Source organism: Gigantopelta aegis, chromosome 1 (genome assembly GCF_016097555.1).
Source record: "Gigantopelta aegis isolate Gae_Host chromosome 1, Gae_host_genome, whole genome shotgun sequence".
Taxonomy (NCBI): domain Eukaryota; kingdom Metazoa; phylum Mollusca; class Gastropoda; order Neomphalida; family Peltospiridae; genus Gigantopelta; species Gigantopelta aegis.
Window position 1 is genome coordinate 65,072 of NC_054699.1, and position 16,533 is coordinate 81,604.

Here is a 16,533-nt window from a genome sequence, read left to right on the forward strand (position 1 = left end):
GACAGATCTGTTGTAAATAGGACCATCAATGACACATCTGTTGTAGATAGGGCCATCAGTGACATATCTGTTGTAGATAGGGCCATCATTAACACATCTGTTATATATAGGACCATCAATGACACATCTCTTATATATAGGGACATCAAGAACATCTGTTTTAGATAGAGCCATCAGTGACACATCTGTTGTAGATAGGGCCATCAGTGACACATCTGTTGTAGATAGGGCCATCAATGACACATCTGTTGTAGATAGGGCCATCAATGACACATCCGTTGTAGATAGGGCCATCAATGACACATCTGTTGTAGATAAGTCCATCAATAACACATTTGTTGTAGACAGGGCCATCAATAACAGATCTGTTGTAGATAGGGCCACCAATGACACATCTGTTGTAGATAAGGCCCATCAATGACACATCTGTTGTAGATAGGGACATCAATGACACATCTGTTGTAGATAGGACCATCAATGACACATCTGTTGTAGATAGGACCATCAATGACACATTTGTTGTAGATAGGGCCATCAATGACACATCTGTTGTAGATAAGGCCCATCAATGACACATATGTTGTAGATAGGGCCATCAATGACACATCTGTTGTAGATAGGACCATCAGTGACACATCTGTTGTAGATAGGACCATCAATGACACATCTGTTGTAGATAGGGCCATCAATGACACATCTGTTGTAGATAGGACCATCAATGACACATTTGTTGTAGATAGGGCCATCAATGACACATCTGTTGTAGATAAGGCCCATCAATGACACATATGTTGTAGATAGGGCCATCAATGACACATCTGTTGTAGATAGGGCCATCAATGACACATCTGTTGTAGATAGGACCATCAATGACACATCTGTTGTAGATAGGGCCATCAATGACACATCTGTTGTAGATAAGGCCCATCAATGACACATCTTTTGTAGATAGGGCCATCAATGACAGATCTCTTGTAGATAGGGCCATCAATGACATATACGTTGTAGATAGGGCCATCAATGACACATCTGTTGTAGATAAGCCCATCAATGACACATCTGTTGTAGATAGGGCCACCAATGACAGATATGTTGTAAATAGGACCATCAATGGCACATCTGTTGTAGATAGGGCCATCAGTGACATATCTGTTGTAGATAGGGCCATCATTAACACATCTGTTGTAGATAGGACCATCAATGACACATCTCTTATATATAGGGACATCATTGACAGATCTGTTTTAGATAGGGCCATCAGTGACACATCTGTTGTAGATAGGGCCATCAATAACACATTTGTTGTAGACAGGGCCATCAATAACAGATCTGTTGTAGATAGGGCCATCAATGACACATCTGTTGTAGATAAGGCCCATCAATGACACATATGTTGTAGATAGGGCCATCAATGACACATCTGTTGTAGATAGGGCCATCAATGACACATCTGTTGTAGATAGGACCATCAATGACACATCTGTTGTAGATATGGCCATCGATGACACATCTGTTGTAGATAGGGCCATCAATGACACATCTGTTGTAGATAAGGCCCATCAATGACACATCTGTTGTAGATAGGGCCATCAATGACACATCTGTTGTAGATAGGGCCATCAATGACACATCTATTGTAGATAGGACCATCAATGACACATCTGTTGTAGATAGGGCCATCAATGACACATCTGTTGTAGATAAGGCCCATCAATGACACATCTGTCGTAGATAGGGCCATCAATGACACATATGTTGTAGATAGGGCCATCAATGACACATCTGTTGTAGATAGGGCCATCAGTGACACATCTGTTGTAGATATGGCCATCAATGACACATCCGTTGTAGATAGGGCCATCAATGACACATCCGTTGTAGATAGGGCCATCAATGACACATCTGTTGTAGATAAGTCCATCAATAACACATTTGTTGTAGACAGGGCCATCAATAACAGATCTGTTGTAGATAGGGCCATCAATGACACATCTGTTGTAGATAAGGCCCATCAATGACACATCTGTTGTAGATAGGGCCATCAATGACACATCTGTTGTAGATAGGGCCATCAATGACACATCTGTTGTAGATAAGGCCCATCAATGACATATATGTTGTAGATAGGGTCATCAATGACACATCTGTTGTAGATAAGTCCATCAATGACACATCTGTTGTAGATAGGGCCATCAATGACAGATATGTTGTAAATAGGAGCATCAATGACACATCTGTTGTAGATAGGGCCATCAGTGACATATCTGTTGTAGATAGGGCCATCATTAACACATCTGTTGTAGATAGGGCCATCATTAACACATCTGTTATATATAGGGACATCATTGACAGATCTGTTTTAGATAGGGCCATCAGTGACACATCTGTTGTAGATAGGGCCATCAGTGACACATCTGTTGTAGATAGGGCCATCAATGACACATATGTTGTATATAGGGCCATCAATGACACATCCGTTGTAGATAGGGCCATCAATGACACATCTGTTGTAGATAAGTCCATCAATAACACATTTGTTGTAGACAGGGCCATCAATAACAGATCTGTTGTAGATAGGGCCATCAATGACACATCTGTTGTAGATAAGGCGCATCAATGACACATCTGTTGTAGATAGGGCCATCAATGACACATCTGTTGTAGATAGGTCCATCAATGACACATCTATTGTAGATAGGACCATCAATGACACATCTGTTGTAGATAGGGCCATCAATGACACATCTGTTGTAGATAGGGCCATCAATGACACATCTGTTGTAGATAGGGCCATCAATGACACATCTGTTGTAGATAGGGACATCAATGACACATCTGTTGTAGATAGGACCATCAGTGACACATCTGTTGTAGATAAGGCCCATCAATGACACATCTGTTGTAGATAGGGCCATCAATGACAGATCTCTTGTAGATAGGGCCATCAATGACAGATCTCTTGTAGATAGGGCCATCAATGACAGATCTCTTGTAGATAGGGCCATCAATGACACATCTGTTGTAGATAAGTCCATCAATGACACATGTTGTAGATAGGGCCATCAATGACACATATGTTGTAGATAGGGCCATCAATGACACATCTGTTGTAGATAAGTCCATCAATGACACATCTGTTGTAGATAGGGCCATCAATGACACATCTGTTGTAGATAAGTTCATCAATGACACATCTGTTGTAGATTGGGCCATCAATGACACATCTGTTGTAGATAGGGTCATCGTGGCAGGTCTGTTGCACAGACAGCAAAAGTGCCAGAAACATAGCCTGGCATAATGTTGCAGAGAAACATAGCCTGGCATAATGTTGCAGAGAAACATAGCCTGGCATAATGTTGCAGAGAAACATAGCCTGGCATAATGTTGCAGAGAAACATAGCCTGGCATAATGTTGCAGAGAAACATAACCTGGCATAATGTTACAGACTAATACTCAGTGTTGCATCAACTGAACTCACCCAATTCCATCTGTCATCTACTATTAAATTAAATTATTTGATTGTAATATTTTATGGGCATATAGTTGAATGTATTATATTTACATTTTAAAGCAAAATTAATAAATCATTTTGGCAGGAAGCCACAATTATTCAGTTTTGATATACTGTAGCATCTTTAAATTAAAAACTTAAAATTGAATACTGTCATTTATGGGTATATTCTGTTCTGCTACATTAAGGATGTTTGTTTTCTCTCATAGGCAATGATGTGGTGATTGTGAAGAATGGTAGGAGGATATGTGGCACGGGGGCTGCTTTGGCCAATGCACCACTTGTACAGGACAAAGCTTATTTTGAGGTCAAAATTCAGAGTTCAGGTGAGAGAAGTTTGCAATAAAACTTTCTGTTTGGCCCACAATTTCCATCTGTTTCCACCCTGTCTGTCAGTTTCCTCTCATTCTGTCTTCTCAGCTGTTCACATCATCTGTGTGTACTTCACTGCACCCACCTGGCACCCTCTTCCTCTGCCACTAGTGAAGCTGGTCTGACCCACGACACTTACTAACAACCGCCAGTAGTAGGGGAGTATAGTAGGTGGTTACAAGAGACTCTTAACACTGCCACAAGTAACTACTGAACACTCATGGAAAAGCTAAAGCTGATGGGAAACGGCAGGTGTGTAGCACAGATAGCTAGTGCTGCAACGATAAACTGGTATTCCGGTACCGCGATAATTGATCAGCTCGATACGAACCGCGGTACACTTTTGTGTATCACGATTTTTACACGCTATGTTTTCCTTGTATCATATTTGACTTGAAATAGGCAAACAAACAAACAAACAAAAACCCCATCATTTTATTAATTGGTGATGACAGGAAATATAACAATCACATTAAGCGTAGTCAGCTTACTTGTTGGCATACGAAGTAATAGGTCGGTTATACTTGGTTCTAACTTCTGAACAAAATGTGTTAAAAGTCCGATAAAAATAACCAGTTGATGATAATTAAATGTTTTGTTACTTTCACATTATTATGCATTGTTCATTTACGTTGGAATATTTAAGTGAGAATCGCACTTCGCTGTTTTTCCCTGAACTCGGAATACTTCTGCCGATCGTTCAAAACACCTCAGGCAATAACCTCTGGTTCGGTCGATCTGCCGAAACATTGCGACATACTTTCCGTGTCAAGCGAGCAGCAATGGAAAAAAGCCCGATAGTAAGGATTTCCGAATGTGACTATGTATAAATAGTTTGAAACCGTCACACCGGTGTTCTAGTAGACTAGTATTGTGTTAAAAAATAAATATGACAAAGAAGAACATTATGCTACTAATAAATGTTGTGGTTTATATAATCATTTAGGTCTATGATGGAATCAATATTACAGATGTTGTGGTTTATATGATCATTTAGGTCTATGATGGAATCAATATTACAGATGTCGTGGTTTATATAATCATTTAGGTCTATGATGGAATCAATATTACAGATGTCGTGGTTTATATAATCATTTAGGTCTATGATGGAATCAATATTACAAATGTCGTGGTTTATATAATCATTTAGGTCTATGATGGAATCAATATTACAAATGTCGTGGTTTATATAATCATTTAGGTCTATGATGGAATCAATATTACAAATGTCGTGGTTTATATAATCATTTAGGTCTATGATGGAATCAATATTACAAATGTCGTGGTTTATATAATCATTTAGGTCTATGATGGAATCAATATTACAAATGTCGTGGTTTATATAATCATTTAGGTCTATGATGGAATCAATATTACAAATGTCGTGGTTTATATAATCATTTAGGTCTATGATGGAATCAATATTACAAATGTCGTGGTTTATATAATCATTTAGGTCTATGATGGAATCAATATTACAAATATCGTGGTTTATATAATCATTTAGGTCTATGATGGAATCAATATTACAAATATTACGATTTATATCCTTAGATTATGCCTTCTGCTTTCATTAAAAACCCACATAAATATTAAATTTAAATAATACGGTTTCTTATATCGCAATATATCGCAATACGGTTTTTACCATATCGTTGCACCCCTACAGATAGCCACAAGAGACAGTCACCTGTCACGGTTGGAGAGATAAGGACTGAGATGTGGAGTTGGACAGTGAAAGAAATTGAAGATGGGAGGAGTTGCCAGATTGGGAAGAAATGAGATGGAAGTCACAGGAGAGAAAGAAAAGGGGGCATTGGGATAAAAAAACAGATTATATTTAAAATAATTATAGATGAATAAGATTATTAAGGCATTCATTTTGACTAATTGTAATTGTGGTCAGTTTTAAATCTATGACAGTCTTCGTTGTTTTAAGTTTCATTTTGTTTTTCAGGTTCTTGGGGTGTTGGACTTGCGACACAAAAGTGTAATGTGAACAAAGTTCCTCAAGGGAACTGCACAGAATCCTGGGTACTCAGACACGATGGGAGAATATTCCACGACTCACAAGAAAAGGGAAAGCTCTCGGTTCTTCCTGAGGAAGGAGACATTGTGGTAAATAGGGGTGTCACAATACATAGCCCACGATACGATACATAGCCCACAATACAATACATAGCCCACAATATGATACATATGATACATAGCCCATGATACGATACATAGCCCACGATACGATACATAGCCCACAATACAATACATAGCCCACAATATGATACATACGATACATAGCCCATGATACGATGCATAGCCCACGATACGATACATAGCCCACAATACGATACATAGCCCACGATACGATACATAGCCCACGATACGATACATAGCCCATGAAATGATATGTATTATGATTCTTCATTCACAGTATTTTCCCTATAGAACAAAGAGCTGAAACTTAGGTGAAATGATTTCAAAATAAGAAATAAACATGATAAAAGAAAAACATTGATTAAACACAGTTTTATTGTAGAAATACCACATAACAGACAAACAGTTACACAATATTCTCTCTCCATTTTACTGTTTCCTTGGTGGAAATAACTTGTCAATAAGTACATCTCAGTTGGTGTTAACTTAAGGATTGTCTGTTATTTCTTTTACGTTCTTCAGGGTATAAACAATAAAAAATCATCCACAAACTGGATTCCCAGTCTGGAGCTCCACGCGGTAAGACGTGTTTGTTTCGCTTGTGTACACTGCACGTGCTTTCGTGTGCTCGACTTGGGGATCCTTCATTTCATAGTTTTTGTTAGCGAAATGAAGTTTTCTACTGGGATGTATGCGGCCATTGGAACTGATTGAACGCTGGAACGCTTCTCGTTTCGACAGCCTGCACCTCCAGGTTGGATTCTTTTTTAGCGAGATTCCTTGCCTCCACGTCATTTCTCCGTTTGACTGTCGACTTGGTTTTTTCGTGACTCGTATGACAGCCATTCTGCAGAATGCCACGGTTGTTCGCGTTTAGTCTCTACATGTCCGAGCCTGTCCTAGCAGCACTGGAAGATTGACCGCCCCACTCTAAGAAGAAATAGGAAGCGGGGTCGGCCCCTACTACTCTATTTCTAGACTTTACCTTGCTTTATAGTGATACCATCTCGTATCCTCCGGAGTCGGGCCCGTCAGCACCACTATACCAACCCATGACGACTGGACTATACCCTAGTCTGATACTCTCTCTCGTTCAAACGGATCCGGCTTCTCAAGATCTGTATTTCAGCACAGCACTACACCTTCAACGTCTATCGACTGTCAATCTAGGGGTTTTCTTGACGGGATGCAACCCATCTCGTCCCTTTAAGCTGTGCACCCAAACAGCCTTAACGAGGCCACTCACATGGACATATCGATCAGACTTTGAACTTTTAGATCTGCGTTCAAAATTTTATGTCGAAATTACTTTTTTTAAAATATTATTAAATAGTCCGATCCTCTCTTCGTTCTCTTATTTAATTTTGGACTGTCCTTCTAAAATGCTCCAAATTATATAAATATTCGGCCGAGCAGTCAATTCTTTTTTATTTTTGGCTTGTAACCTTTTTTTTTTTTTTTTTTTATTCTATTAACTTTTTTACTAATTGCTATTTTCAAAATTCTGCCCATTTTCAACCCCCCCCCCCCCCCCCCCCCCCATCCCGAGTGAGGCCACCGATCTTGTCGGAGGTCGGACTCGGGATGGGCGTGTTCGAAACCCTAGTAGTATATGGGCACGTTAAACTAGTTATCATCATCCACAAACTGTGTGAATTGGCAAAGCCGTTCTCACATAAGTTTGCAGATGATTTGTTTTTGTTCATATCCAGATGAACGTAAAAGAAATAACAGACAATACTTATAATTAAATTTGAAGTATACTTGCTAATAATAACACTAAAACTTCATACTTTATTTTGAATTATTTTGGTTCATAAACAATAACGCTCAATAAGACAACTTGCTCATATAAAATGACGTCATCATATATATGATGTTTCCTGATGACCAAATTTTTACATTCATCGAGAAATGAAGAAAATGAACCCCTCCGCTGAAACAAATGGTCCGCTTTCAGAACTAAAACAATGCCATACAGGTTTATACATACGGAGTTTCTGGTGGTGCAAAAACAAAATAGAAAAAGGGTCCATTAGGTTCAAATTCGAACCCCCCCCCCCCCCCCCCCCCCAGGTCGAGATCATGCTATGCTACCCCTCTGTGTTGTATATTTTACATCGTATTGTCAGCAGTAGTATTGTGAGTCATCAATGCATCTGCCTATTGTGACATCTCTAGTGGTAAACTTTAAAAAGCTTTCTAAAAATCTGGACTTACAGGGACTATTTTGTTTCTTTTCAACTCAACCTGACCCAGGGCTTCTAGAATTCTTGTAAAATCCACTAGCCATGGGATCAGTGATTTAAAAAATGTACTAGCCATGGGATCAGTGGTTTAAAACATGTACTAGCCATGGGATCAGTGGTTTAAAACATGTACTAGCCATGGGATCAGTGGTTTAAAAAATGTACTAGCCATGGGATCAGTGGTTTAAAACATGTACTAGCCATGGGATCAGTGGTTTAAAACATGTACTAGCCATGGGATCAGTGATTTAAAACATGTACTAGCCATGGGATCAGTGGTTTAAAACATGTACTAGCCATTGGATCAGTGGTTTAAAAAATGTACTAGCCATGGGATCAGTGATTTAAAAAATGTACTAGCCATGGGATCAGTGATTTAAAACATGTACTAGCCATGGGATCAGTGGTTTAAAAAATGTACTAGCCATAGGATCAGTGGTTTAAAACATGTACTAGCCATGGGATCAGTGGTTTAAAACATACTAGCCATGGGATCAGTGGTTTAAAACATGTACTAGCCATGGGATCAGTGGTTTAAAACATGTACTAGCCATGGGATCAGTGGTTTAAAACATGTACTAGCCATGGGATCAGTGGTTTATAAAATGTACTAGCCATGGGATCAGTGATTTAAAAAATGTACTAGCCATGGGATCAGTGGTTTAAAACATGTACTAGCCATGGGATCAGTGATTTATAAAATGTACTAGCCATGGGATCAGTGATTTATAAAATGTACTAGCCATGGGATCAGTGATTTAAAAAATGTACTAGCCAAGATTAAAAGTTCACTATCCCTACTTTACTTTAAGTTAATACAATTTTACTGAATAATAGCAGGGTTCGAAACTCGCCAAAAAAATATGGTGGCCCAAAAACAAATATCTGGGCCACTAAAATTTCATTTTCAGTGGCCCTAAATTTGCTTTAGGTAGCCCAAACACAAAATATTCATATTTCTGGTTTTAAACGAAATATTTAAGTAAGCATATGAAATGTGCTGAAATAAAATAATATTGATTTGAAGAACCATTTCTAGATAGCAAAGGTACCAACATACATGATATTGAAATATAAAATTAAAAGAAAACACTGACGTGAGCAAATTATTTACTTATTTTGTATAATTTTACAAAATGTCTGCATTTCATAATTTTTTTGTTTACATCACCAACTCAAAATTGCATAGCGTGACTCGTATCCTGGGGTAGCTCATGACATATAATAATAATAATAATAATTTTACAACCAGCTGGGCTACATAATTATTGTTTACGTGTTAGCGAAGTATTGTTCATTGTTTAATATAAGTATTTTTAAGAAATAGATACACACGGAGTGGGGTAAGATTCTCCTTATCCTAACAGAACCTAACTTTATATGCACTAGACAGAACTGAAAAACAAATTCATATTTTTTGGTATGCTTGCTTTTTTCCTTTGCTTCTTGCTGTTCTTTTAAGAAAATTCCACCCGGCACAGAGGACATCATGATCGTGATTTTACTCCGAAAATAGTAACAATTCATTTCATTAGTCAGTTCAATAGAAACCAAATTAAATTGCCATGAATGTTTGGATTTGATCGCATATTTGGCTAAGATGTTACGAATGGTTACGAACTGGATTGGAATGACTGCATTCGGTCTACAACATCAATGTTTTGATAAATGATTGTTGGCAAATTACGGTAAGCCAGTACATTCAGTGTTGCGACTCACGAGCAAGATCTTAATGTGGAATAAATATATGTTATATAATTATTAATAGTAGCTCATATATTATAGAAAGAAGATCGCCAAAATAATATTATTAGGGCAACCAACGCCATTATTTTTTAAATATTTAAGTTGCCCAAAAGGGACATTGGTCGCATTTGGCGACCTGGCCACAGGCCATTTCGAGCCCTGAATAATAGTAATAATCAGAAACAGGGACTATACAAAAGAGGGAGATAGAGCTTAAAAACACTAACACTGGGGGTTGGAGTGGGGTCAGTATATTCATATTTACAAAACATTTGACAAAAAAAAAAAATCATTAGCCGTCGGGCATGGCAATTGTAGTTATTATTTACTAGCCCAACATTCACTATCACAAGCTACGGGAGTGGGGCTACCATAATCTACAAGTCCTGCTGATCTCAAACTAACCGCAAAGGCTCAGATAGTATGAGAGAATATGTCTGGACTGTAAGCGTGAAGCCCTGCTGACTGGCTCAGATTGTATGAGAGAATGAGAGAATATGTCAGGACTGTAAGTGTGAAACCCTGCTGACTGGCTCAGATTGTATGAGAGAATGAGAGAATATGTCTGGACTGTAAGTGTGAAGCCCTGCTGACTGGCTCAGATTGTATGAGAGAATATGTCTGGACTGTAAGCGTGAAGCCCTGCTGACTGGCTCAGATAGTATGAGAGAATGAGAGAATATGTCTGGACTGTAAGTGTGAAGCCCTGCTGACTGGCTCAGATTGTATGAGAGAATATATGTCTGGACTGTAAGTGTGAAGCCCTGCTGACTGGCTCAAATTGTATGAGAGAATATGTCTGGACTGTAAGTGTGAAACCCTGCTGACTGGCTCAGATTGTATAAGAGAATCCCAAACAAAAATTGCAAACTTAATAAATAGCTGGTAACTATCTTGCAACAAGGTTGTACAAGCATATTTTACACGGTAGTAACTACCGCGTTTCGAGCTAGTATTTGGAACCTTTTTACAACCATGCGACCAGCTTGTTGCATGCTTGCAGCAAGCTTCCGACCAGTTTCTTGCATGCTTGCAACTAGCATCTCGCAAACTTCTCACACGCTTGCGACGAGCTTGCCTCACGCTTGCGACGAGCTTGCTGCACGCTTGCGATGAGCTTCCCGCAAGCTTGCGACGAGCTTCCCGCAAGCTTGCGACTAGCTTCCTGCATGCTTGTGACGAGCTTCCCGCAAGCTTGTTCAGTTTAAGCTAGTATTTGGAACCTTTTTACAACCTTGCGACAAGCTTCCTGCAAGCTTGCGATGAGCTACCCGCACGCTTGCTACGAGCTTCCCGCACGCTTGCGACAAGCTTCCCGCACGCTTGCGACAAGCTTCCCGCAAGCTTGCGACGAGCTTCCCGCAAGTTTGTTCAGTTTAAGCTAGTATTTGGAACCTTTTTACAACCTTGCTGCAAGCTTGCTACGAGCTTCCCGCAAGCTTGCGATGAGCTTCCCACAAGCTTGCGATAAGCTTCCCGCAAGCTTGCGACAAGCTTCTCGCACGCTTGTGACAAACTTCTCGTAAGCTTGCGACAAGCTACCTGCACGCTTGCGACGAGCTTCCTGCAACCTTGCGACAAGCTTCCTGCAAGCTTGCGATGAGCTTCCCGCAAGCTTGCGATGAGCTTCCCGCAAGCTTGCGACAAGCTTCTTGCACGCTTGTGACAAACTTCTCGTAAGCTTGCGACGAGCTACCTGCACGCTTGCGACGAGCTTCCTGCAACCTTGCGACAAGCTTCCTGCAAGCTTGCGACGAGCTTCCCACAAGCTTGCGCCATCATCAGTGGCAGCCATCTTGCATCTTGTATAATTCTTTAAAAAAAAAACCAATGGTTTTAAAGTGAAAAACATGAAAAAACTATGTATGTGGGATAGTCTTGACTAAACTAATATGCTAAAAAGCTCCTGGTCCTGTATTCTTCTTCTTCTTCTTCTTCTTCTTGTTTTAGGTTATATTCCTCCACTATCTGGAGATCCACACTGTGGTGTAAAGTCATTTGTTTGTTTCTTCTTCTTTTCTTTTTTCTCCTGTTCCACCAAGCAGGATTCAACCAAATTTGGTCCAAATGATCCTCTTATAGACCTGACCAAGTGTTGTTATTTTTCAGGCCAATAAAAATTCCAAGATGGCCGCCCCCTGGCCTCTGAACAACTGAGACATTTTTTACTTTTCCTCAAGTTCTACCATGCAAATTTCAACCGTATGTATTCCTAATGATCCTCTCATGGCCCTGACCAAGTTTGTTATTTTTCGGGGAGATTTAAAATCAAGATAGCTGCCCTGGCCTCTGATTGACAGAGATATTTTTTTTTGCTTTTTCTCAAGGTCCACCAGGCAGGTTTCAATCAAACTTAGTCCAAATGATTCTCTCATGACTTACTAATTAAAGTGTTGTTATTTTTGTGGCTGATTCAAAATCCAAGATATGCATGGCCTCCCAGGCCTCTGATTAACTGAGAACTTTTAGTTCTTAAGTTCCACCAGCCAGGTTTCAATCAAATTCGGTCCAAGTCATCCTCTCATGGCACTTACCAAGAGTTGTTATTTTTGGGGCAGTTTCAAAATCCAAGATGGCCGATCTGGCCTTTGATTGACTGAGTTGGTTTTGACTTCTCATGCATGGTCCACGTATAAGCAGATTTTAACCAAACCTAATCTATGGCCGTGACCAAGTATTGTTATTTTTCAGGCCAATTCAAAATCCAAGATGGCCGGCTGGCCTCCGATTGACTGAGACATTTTTAAAACTTCTTTTCAAGGTCCACCATCCAGGTTTCAACCAAACTTGGTTGAAACGATCCTCTCATGGACCTGACAAAGTATTGCTATTTTTGGGACCGATTCAGAATCCAAGATGGCCACCCTGGCTTCTGATTGGCTCAGACATTTTCAACATCTTCTCAAATTCCACCAGGCTAATTTCAACCAAATATGGCCCATGTCATCCTCTCATGGCCATGCATATGTTATTATTTGGGGGCCAATTGAAAATTCAGTCATTACAAGATGATTCTGTTTTAACCATATTGCATTATCATTCGTATGTATTAATATTAATTTTGTTTTAATTATTATTGTAAATACTATCTAAATCTGTTACATGTATGTTTGGTTGTTTAGCCACTGTTCCCACTGAATTTGATAAATCATATGAGAAGTTATGAATTAAAACAAAATAACCATGAAAATGATTTGGACTTAGCTTTTTCTCCACAAGTGTAGAGATGCTTTCACAGTTGAAGATACACATGCAACAAGCTTGCAAAAATTAAAACATGCTTGCGGGAAGCTTGCACAGTTGAAGATATGCTTGCAGCAAGCTTGCGCATGCTTTCACAAATGAAAACATGCATGCGGCAAGCTTGCAGAATTACTGACTACCTTACGCGAGCTAAATGTTAGCTTGCAAATAGCTTACATTGCTTGTACTACCATGTAACAACCTTGTAACTACCTTGCAACAACCTAGCCACAAGCATGCATTTTTGTTTGGGATATGAGAGAATATGTCTGGACTGTAAGCGTGAAGCCCTGCTGACTGGCTCAGATTGTATGAGAGAATATGTCTGGACTGTAAGCGTGAAGCCCTGCTGACTGGCTCAGATTGTATGAGAGAATATGTCAGGACTGTAAGTGTGAAACCCTGCTGACTGGCTCAGATTGTTTGAGAGAATGAGAGAATATGTCTGGACTGTAAGTGTGAAGTCCTGCTGACCGGCTCAGATTGTATGATAGAATGATAGAATATGTCAGGACTGTAAGTGTGAAGCCCTGCTGACTGGCTCAGATTGTATGAGAGAATATGTCTGGACTAAGTGTGAAGCCCTGCTGACTGGCTCAGATTGTATGAGAGATCATGCCTGGACTGTAAGTGTGAAGCCCTGATGACTGGCTCAGATTGTATGAGAGAATGAGAGAATATGTCTGAACTGTAAGCATGAAGCCCTGCTGACTGGCTCAGATTGTATGAGAGAATATGTCAGGACTGTAAGTGTGAAACCCTGCTGACTGGCTCAGATTGTATGAGAGAATGAGAGAATATGTCTGGACTGTAAGTGTGAAGGCCTTTTGACTGGCTCAGATTGTATGAGAGAATATGTCTGGACTGTAAGCGTGAAGCCCTGCTGACTGGCTCAGATTGTATGAGAGAATATGTCTGGACTGTAAGCGTGAAGCCCTGCTGACTGGCTCAGATTGTATGAGAGAATATGTCAGGACTGTAAGTGTGAAACCCTGCTGACTGGCTCAGATTGTTTGAGAGAATGAGAGAATATGTCTGGACTGTAAGTGTGAAGCCCTGCTGACCAGCTCAGATTGTATGATAGAATGATAGAATATGTCAGGACTGTAAGTGTGAAGCCCTGCTGACTGGCTCAGATTGTATGAGAGAATATGTCTGGACTAAGTGTGAAGCCCTGCTGACTGGCTCAGATTGTATGAGAGATCATGCCTGGACTGTAAGTGTGAAGCCCTGATGACTGGCTCAGATTGTATGAGAGAATGAGAGAATATGTCTGAACTGTAAGCGTGAAGCCCTGCTGACTGGCTCAGATTGTATGAGAGAATGAGAGAATATGTCTAGACTGTAAGTGTGAAGCCCTGCTGACTGGCTCAGATTGTATGAGAGAATATGTCTGAACTGTAAGTGTGAAGCCCTGCTGACTGGCTCAGATTGTATGAGAGAATATGTCTGGACTGTAAGCGTGAAGCCCTGCTGACTGGCTCAGATTGTATGAGAGAATATGTCAGGACTGTAAGTGTGAAACCCTGCTGACTGGCTCAGATTGTATGAGAGAATGAGAGAATATGTCTGGACTGTAAGTGTGAAGCCCTGCTGACCGGCTCAGATTGTATGATAGAATGATAGAATATGTCAGGACTGTAAGTGTGAAGCCCTGCTGACTGGCTCAGATTGTATGAGAGAATATGTCTGGACTAAGTGTGAAGCCCTGCTGACTGGCTCAGATTGTATGAGAGATCATGCCTGGACTGTAAGTGTGAAGCCCTGATGACTGGCTCAGATTGTATGAGAGAATGAGAGAATATGTCTGAACTGTAAGCGTGAAGCCCTGCTGACTGGCTCAGATTGTATGAGAGAATATGTCTGGACTGTAAGCGTGAAGCCCTGCTGACTGGCTCAGATTGTATGAGAGAATATGTCTGAACTGTAAGTGTGAAGCCCTACTGACTGGCTCAGATTGTATGAGAGAATATGTCTGAACTGTAAGTGTGAAGCCCTGCTGACTGGCTCAGATAGTATGAGAGAATATGTCTGGACTGTAAGCGTGAAACCCTGCTGACTGGCTCAGATTGTATGATAGAATGATAGAATATGTCTGAACTGTAAGTGTGAAGCCCTACTGACTGGCTCAGATTGTATGAGAGAATATGTCTGGACTGTAAGTGTGAAGCCCTACTGACTGGCTCAGATAGTATGAGAGAATATGTCTGGACTGTAAGCGTGAAACCCTGCTGACTGGCTCAGATTGTATGATAGAATGATAGAATATGTCTGAACTGTAAGTGTGAAGCCCTACTGACCGGCTCAGATAGTATGTGAGAATATGTCTGGACTGTAAGTGTGAAGCCCTGCTGACTGGCTCAGATAGTATGAGAGAATATGTCTGGACTGTAAGTGTGAAGCCCTGCTGACCGGCTCAGATTGTATGAGAGAATAAGAGAATATGTCTGGACTGTAAGTGTGAAGCCCTGCTGTCTGGCTCAGATAGTATGAGAGAATATGTCTGGACTGTAAGTGTGAAGCCCTGCTGACTGGCTCAGATTGTATGAGTGAATATGTCTGGAATGTAAGCGTGAAGCATTTCAGCCTTTAACAAAGTCTGGAGTCATTAATTTCCTAGCAGTTTTATACAAACTGTGCAGCACTTCAGCCTTTAACAAAGTCTGGAGTCATTAATTTCCTGGCAGTTTTATACAACCTGTGCAGCACTTCAGCCTTTAACAAAGTCTGGAGTCATTAATTTCCTGGCAGTTTTGTACAAACTGTGCAGCACTTCAGCCTTTAACAAAGTCAGGACATTATTACTTTTTCTTCTTTTGGGAGGGGGAAGTGTATTTTTTTTTATATAAATAAGATCAGGTGCTGATTTAAGTTTTATATTTAAAGTTAGCTTTTATTTATTCTGTCCATGCAATTAAGTTTCAAGCATGCTATTCTGCAGTTTTAAACTTCATTTACATCATACATCAAAGTAGAGTTAATTCAAGTATATTTTTTGACAATACGTTATTCCCCTTTTGGAATTTGTCCTCCCTCTTACACATTTTGAATGTTTTTTTTATCAGTCATAATCATTATGACTACTCTTGCTTTATGTATATTGCATTTACAATTGAAATTGTTATGTTATGAATAAACTGATAACGTTATGATTTCAGGGGCTGTCTTATGATCACATAGAACTGAATTTCTTTGTCAACGGGACTTCAGCCAACTGCCCTATTACTGGAATCAAAGGAACAACATTCCCCTTACTTTAT

The 16,533-nt window shown here is 40.0% G+C and overlaps 1 protein-coding gene across 1 annotated transcript in view; it reads left to right on the plus strand.

Annotated features, from left to right (window-relative positions):
• The window catches only part of LOC121368743 (SPRY domain-containing protein 7-like), a 33,431-nt gene that overhangs the window by 5,136 nt on the left and 11,762 nt on the right, over nucleotides 1-16,533 (plus strand). The window contains exons 2-4 of the mRNA XM_041493493.1: nucleotides 3,722-3,838; nucleotides 5,842-6,002; nucleotides 16,432-16,533. Coding sequence (XP_041349427.1) covers nucleotides 3,722-3,838; nucleotides 5,842-6,002; nucleotides 16,432-16,533 — 380 coding nt within the window. The remainder of the gene's footprint in view (nucleotides 1-3,721; nucleotides 3,839-5,841; nucleotides 6,003-16,431) is intronic.